The sequence below is a fragment of the Hibiscus syriacus genome, unplaced genomic scaffold (assembly GCF_006381635.1).
Source record: "Hibiscus syriacus cultivar Baekdansim isolate YM2019G1 unplaced genomic scaffold, ASM638163v2 tig00110387_pilon, whole genome shotgun sequence".
Lineage (NCBI taxonomy): Eukaryota > Viridiplantae > Streptophyta > Magnoliopsida > Malvales > Malvaceae > Hibiscus > Hibiscus syriacus.
Window position 1 is genome coordinate 7,229,291 of NW_024062717.1, and position 7,225 is coordinate 7,236,515.

The following is a 7,225-nucleotide window of genomic DNA, read 5'->3' on the forward strand; positions in this document are numbered from 1 at the left end:
AAAATCAATTTCAAAATCACTGACCTTAGCAATGGAAGTTCACTATAGAAATGAAGAAGAAAAGAGGAAGAAAACTTATAGGTTTTTCTTTTCATTTTCCCCATTTTCCTCACATGTTTATTAAAAATGAATTTTAAATTCATTTCATTCCAAAAGACCATTTTTCCCTTCCATCATTCAATCTTTGATAATATATCCTAAACAAAATTTTTAAATCAATTATTGAACATTTCAATTTATCCAAATCAACCCGCTAAATTTTGAATTCTTACACTTTAGTCACTGACCCGATGTTTGGGATATTACAATTTCGTGTTACAGAAATGCCACATCCTCTTCAAAGTATTGAAGCTAACTCTTTCAGAGTCAATCTGCAAGAAATATGGTGTGATTGTGGTTTTTTAGGCACTCAAATATCAATGCTCTCATGTCATAGCAGCTTGCTCGCATTCTCATTTGGACTACAAAAGTTATGTTGATCCCATATATCAACTTTCACAAGTATTCAAGATATATGAATTTGAGTTTCCCCCATAGGTAACAAAAAAGACCCAAATGAGATTCAGTCTTGGCTTACAATTGTACCAGATCCGTTGCTATTGAGAGACTCCGGTCATCCAAAATCTACTCGAATTCATTGTGATATGGATATTCGGGAGAGCTCAGAGAACATAAAAGATGTGGGCATTGCAGAAACCTAGACAACGATAGAAAAAATTGTGCAGCTCTTTTATCATCATTTAACTGTTAACCCATACTTATGTAATTGTATTTTCTATGTTTGTGCTTTTCTAATATTTTAGTATTGTATGTGCTTTTCTACTATTTTTGTGTATGTGTTTTTCTAATATTTCAATGTAATCTTATTTTCTAACATTTCAATGTATGTGTTTGTTTCTAATATTTCATGTAATTGTATTTTCTAATATTTTCAATGTATGTGTATTTTCTAAATTTTTTCCATTTAGCTCTTAGTTCATGTGATTAATATTTTCATTTTAATCTAACCTAAAACCTTAAACCACTTTAACCTAAAACCTTAAACCACTTTAACCTAAAAAAACTCTAAACCCCTTTCATCTAAAACACCCTAAACCACTTTAACATATAAAACCTTAAACCACTATAACCTAAAAACATTAAAAATTATCTTAAATCATTATAAATAAGAATAGAAGCCCTTAATCCTATAAATTCTCAAAACCTTAAAAAACCAAACACCTAAAAACCACTAATCTTAAACCCTAAACCAAGTGTAAACCATAAACCTTGAAATGTATAAAACCTCTTTGAACCAAGATAAAAATGAGTGCCCCCAAACACACCTTTAGAAGAAGCATCCCTACGACGCGCTTTCCACCGTGGCGTCACATCAGTCGACTCCCCTAAAAGGCACGCCCCCTGAAACGCATATTCCCTCCACATTAACAAATCCAGTGAAGGCACACCCCCGGTAATGTGCCATCGTTCCACACTATCAGAAAATGTGTTAGATCGGGAAATAATGAGGAATAGGTGTTAGATTGGGGATATTTTATTTTTTTAAGGTGACTTTTAAGTAAAGTTACCGATATTTTCACTATTTTCCACATCATATTTAGTAAATTCCTCGTGCTACTAATGGTCATCACATCCAACTACCATGAAAAAGATTAATAAATGGGGTAATTATGTTATGTGACGAATAAGTTAATGTTCATTTATGATAATTTTTAATATAAAATATTAAATTGTTCAATTTTAAAAAGTTATATAATTTTAATTAGAACTTAAAATATTATATTACTACAGTTTTTAATCAAATTGTTATATGTCCACTTAAAAAGTTAGAGAAAATGTCTCGATGATAACTCGTTACGTGAGTTTCATAAAATATATTAAAAAAAATTAAACTCGTCACAGGCATGACAAGTTTCATATAATTTTATTCTATATCATATGGTGAGTTCTTGTTTTAAATATATTTTATGAAACTCGTCACGTGGGCGTGACAAGTTCCACGAACACTATAGCAAATGACCTTGATCCCAAAATAAATTTAAAGATGTCTTATTTTACAAATTAATTATTTCACATGCATTATTATCCTAATTTTGCCTTTAGTTTCTTAGAATTTTATCTTAAAATTATAAATAAAATAAAATAAAATCATCGATTTCATCAATATTAACCTATTTTTAATTATTATAACACTCAACTTATTTTCTTAAAAAAATTTATGATACTTATTTTAAATTTTCTAATAATATTATTTCTTTCATTTAATCTAATACATAAAAAGGGAAAAACATTTTTAGGACCTAATTATACAGCTAAACTTAGCTATAAAGACTTGATTCTTTTACCAACATTTTAAAGAATTATTTTAATAAATATGTAAAGCTTAAAAGTTACAAGCATGTGAGTCTACATGTGATTATTCAATCATTTATCTGACTATTTCAATCCGAAATCAAATTAACATGAAGAAGTGCATGGCTCAAGAAATATAATAATTTACTGAATGAACAAAAAGCATTAACTTCCCCATAACTACATAACCTCACATTGTTCTTGTACATATCTCACTGTCTCTGTAACAATAAAAAGCTTGTAAAAGAATATACTTTGGATGCCTTTTATGTAATTTAGTACCATGTCGGCGTTTGGATTTTTCTAATGTTTATTTTTTCATTTTTATTGATGATAATGACGGTTAAACTAACGGCTGTAATCTGATAAAAGAATCAAATCCGACGGCTCTAATAGCCAGATGGTGAAGCTTATACGTTACTATATATAAGCTGTAAAAGAAGAGCAATTATGGCTTCCTAGGGAAATTGGGGTTCAGTGATTTCCCATATATTATATTATCATCATATCATTTAGAAGGGTTAAAGATTAGGGTACCCTGCCCTTTGGTAGGGCTATAAGTCATTGCCATCGTACGTATGTGTTATCTTCCATGGCTTTTAGTGAATGTGGGGCTTGATTTTATTTTCTTTCACCATGGCTTGCATCAGTAAAACATAGCAAAGATCAGTGCTTAGTAGAGGTTTCTCTCTGTTACTAAAGATCTCTTTTTGCTCACTTCACGTATTGGTTGCCAGCATTTGTCTTTAAAGATATCTGCCATGTCCACAAACCTCTTTCCTATGAAGGAAAAAGTAAGGGAAATAGCTGCATTGTTAGATTAGCTATTTGCAGGAAATATACACCAAAGAAAGCAATCTTCATTTATTGAAATGGTTGGAGATTTCAATTATTTTCAAGTCTAAAAGACCAAAACTGTAGCAAAAAGACAAGCTTGTTACTTTGTCTCATCCTCTGACATACTCATCTTCAAATTTTTTTCCCAATGGTTAATCTGCCATCTTATTTTTAGTTAAACCTCAACTTGAAACCCAAATCGAACACAGGCGGTGAGCCCAGTTGCAGCTTAGTTTTGCTCTTGTTTTTTCATTATCTGATGTGATTCTCTGCAACTTTTCTGAGACACTTTTCTGCCACACAGCCAAAACCTAGTCTTTTCTTAAGATATAACTAAAAACAACTTATTTTTTTGTTAAAACGAGTGCATTTGTTGTCTAATCAAGACCTAGTCACCTTTGGATTTAGAAATGGGGTGTGCTACTTCAAAGAAAGAGGTTGAAGATGGTGTCGTGTCACTGTGTAAAGATAGAAAACGCCTCCTGAAATTAGCTGTGGAGCGTAGGTATGCTCTTGCAGATGCTCAATGTAAGTATAATCAGTCTCTCTATGCGATTGCAGCTACCATAAGGCTGTTTGTAGCAAGGCATTCCTCTCCTTCCTCTCCTTTCCTCATCACTTTCCCAGCTACTTCCACAGATGAGGCTGCTGAGACCCCTATCGCAAATTCCATGTTTTTTAAGCAAAAACCCACCGAGCCCACACATGAGACCATTCCCTGTCAATCCTCTCTTTCAACAGTTTTTCTGAAGAGAGGGGGTCAAGATCAAGGACAAGATGAAGGTCCAAGAACTGAAGAAGGCAACGAGGGTTGTCTTGAGTCCTCAGAACAAGAGGAAGAAGATGGGATCATTTGTGAGCATTTTTATGATGAAGAGGCTCCACCAGCAATGCCATCGCAAGAAAAGGAGTTTGCCTGGGATTTCTTCAACCCTTTTGATGAGGCGAGGACAGGGGTAGTGAGCAGCTTCAGTGACAATTCTCAGGAGGAATTTAGAGCGGTGAGAGAGAAAGAGGGAATCCCTGACCTGGAAGAAGAAGGTGAGAGAAAGGTTGAGAATGCAACAAATGCTGATGGTGGCGATGGGGAGAGTAAGAATAAGAACAAGCATACAGATTTGAGTAATGGGGATGACCATGATGCAAATATGAGCCAAGGTGAAAAGAATAGTTTCAGAATTATTAAGACACCTACTGCTACAAATGAGAGGGAGTTGTTAGAAGCTTTGAAGGATGTTGAGGACCATTTTCTTAGAGCTTATGAATCTGGCTTGGATGTTTGTAGAATGTTAGAGGCCAATAGAGTTCAGCTGCAATCTGGTTTGGAGGAACTTAAAGGCGGGTTTTGTTCTCTTTCTCGTTATCATTTTCTGTTTCTTGAAAATGCTTCTAATTCTCATGTGATTTTCTTAGAAAAACTTTTTTTTTTGTATCATCCTCTTGCAAATTGAGCACTGAAAGTTCCATATTCTTGTTGTTGCAAATTAGACTCAGAACACGAATTGGTAATTGGACACATAATAATAGGAAAGGTTAATTGGATGCCCAATCTATTTCTTTCATGGTTTGTGCATGTCAATTTTTGCCATACTTTGATTTGTATGATTGTTTAACATGCTGACTGGCTGCAGAGAGCTCAAATAAACTTATCCGGTCAATTACTTGGAGCCGATCTCCGCTATCACGATCTTCGTCCTGCAAAAGTCTTGTTTCGTGTAGTTCCAGAAGTTCTTCTACATGGACAGAATTAAAGACTGATATGTTTCATGATTATGGAGGAATGGAATCTGGAAGCCACTCATTGACCCTAGGAAGGTTGTATGCTTGGGAAAAGAAACTCTATGAGGAAGTGAAGGTACTATAAACACGTTTCTATCAGTGGCCCGAAAATGGGAACCGTCTCTCGTTCTTTCTCAAGCACACGTGCCTTAGTAAATGATACCTTTCATGTTTTTGAAGTGTTTGTCATACCCTCCTAACATTTTGTAATTCATATAATCAGGCAGCAGACCAGACCAGGAAAACTTACGATCAGAAATGTTCTCAGATGAGAAACCGCAATGCTAAACGAGATGGCCTCTACTCGGGTGACAAAACCAGAGCTGAAGTGAAAGACTTGCATAGCAGAATCTCGGTTGCGATACGAAGTGCCGAAACGATCTCTGGAAGGATTGAAAAACTGAGGGATGAAGAGTTGCAGCCGCAACTTATTGAGCTGCTACATGGGTATGAAAGCAAATGACATAATATTTCAGATGTGTTGTTACATTTATCATTGTGATCATCTTCATTACTTTCTCCTCCTGCAGCCTAATGAGGAACTGGAAGATAATGATGGAATTGCATGAAACCCAAAACCGAATCATGTTCGAAGTTACCTCTTTCAACTGTCCTACTTATGGAAAGTTTTGTAACGACTCTCACCGGCTTGCTACACTTCAGCTTGTGGAAGAACTTCATAATTGGCGCTCTTGCTTCGCTGCATATTTATCTGCACAGAAGGCATACATTGAAGCTCTCAGTAGGTGGCTTTCCAAGTTCATTTCCCCTGAAGTAGAATTATGCTCCAAGAAGAGGTATTCCGCCCCGGCATTAGGAGTCGATGGACCACCATTACTGGAAACTTGTCTTGAATGGTTGGCTAGCTTGGAGAAGTTGCCGAATGAAGCTGTTGTTCGTGCATTAAAAGCTTTGGAAAGGATATGCACGCACTTTGGGTTCAACAGGGTGAAGAACAAAACAGAAGAGGAAGGTTGATGGACTTGCAAAAGAACTTGAGAGGAAGGTCTTGGCATTCCAGAGAACTGAGAGCCGGGTTCTCAGTTCAAATTATCTGAGCAGGAATTAGAAGTAAATGTTCGGAGTCGGATCGAGTATTTGGCAGAACAGAAAAACCTACTGGATACATTCAGGAAAAGAATAGATGCCGAGAATTTAAGACACCGAACTGTCATGGAAGAGACGCAGCAGATAACTGTGAAAGGATTCCAAACAGGATTTTATTCAGTTTTCAAATCCCTGATTGAGTTTTCAAATGCTTCCGTAAAAATGTATGCTGACCTCGTGACACATTGCGAAACTGCCAAGGCACCGGAGAAGGAAGATGAAAGTGAACCAAACTATGTAGATGAAACGAGTTCTTATCTTTGGGGTTGAAGTGACTGAGACAGGAAAAGCCTGAAAGAGAACCCGGTTATATTATACCTTATGTTCTTTTCATTTCTCACATATGGAGTTTCATAAATAAGTCTCCCGATCAGCTTGCTCGGGAATCGTATTTGTGGAAAGCTATTGTACTTAGCTGATTGTAAGTATTAATGATCTTAGTTTGATGCTAAGTTGCATTTCAACAATTTGTTATATTCCGTACATAACAAAGCTGTTTCCTAAAGCTTGAAAACATATTGTTTGATTGATCTCTCAGATTCTTCTTATCAACATCCATACTTGCACTATTGAGTTCAGAACATCTTAAGTTGATACCTTGGGATGAAATGCTATCCAATTCGACATGAAACTTTCGGAATCCAACACCATCTACGCTCACATAACTTTGAGAATAATCCTGGTCAAATGACCCATGATGTCCTGTTCAGTTGGTCGAGGAAATGAGGAGGTGGTGATTGTTTCCAAACTTCTCAATGGGTGTTTGTTGATCAAGTTGTCGACTGAATGAAGTGTATTTTTCAGTTCTTGCCGAACCGACTCGTTGTAGGATGGTCTGTAGATGTTTTTGCCACACATCTTAGACCAAGTTCACCCATTGTCAGCATCATTTCCATGTTGCAAGGTCTGGATAAAAGAGTAGTATCTAGAATATCTTCGATGTTGCCCTTTTCTATACTCAGCCTTGCCTGCATTTTCAACAGCTTACTTTAGCATATGTTTAGTCTGAATTGTAAGCTTACTAACAACAGCAAGGCAAAGTTATAATTGATTAGGGGAAAAAACTGACCTAGTCAATGGTATGATAATTAGGGTGACTTCTAGTGGAATCCACAGCCTGCCGGGCAGCAATAAGTTGCAGAAGTATAAC

General features: G+C 35.9%; 1 protein-coding gene across 1 annotated transcript; it reads left to right on the top strand.

The window, feature by feature from the left end:
- The first annotated feature begins 3,232 nt into the window (after nt 1–3,232).
- On the top strand, nt 3,233–6,527 carry LOC120122533 (protein ROLLING AND ERECT LEAF 2-like). The gene is made up of 5 exons (XM_039141668.1): nt 3,233–3,517; nt 3,579–4,527; nt 4,821–5,044; nt 5,192–5,415; nt 5,499–6,527. Exons 2-5 carry the CDS (start codon nt 3,600–3,602, stop codon nt 5,944–5,946), a joined length of 1,824 nt encoding a protein of 607 aa, XP_038997599.1. The 5' UTR covers nt 3,233–3,517; nt 3,579–3,599; the 3' UTR covers nt 5,947–6,527.
- Nucleotides 6,528–7,225: the final 698 nt, after the last annotated feature.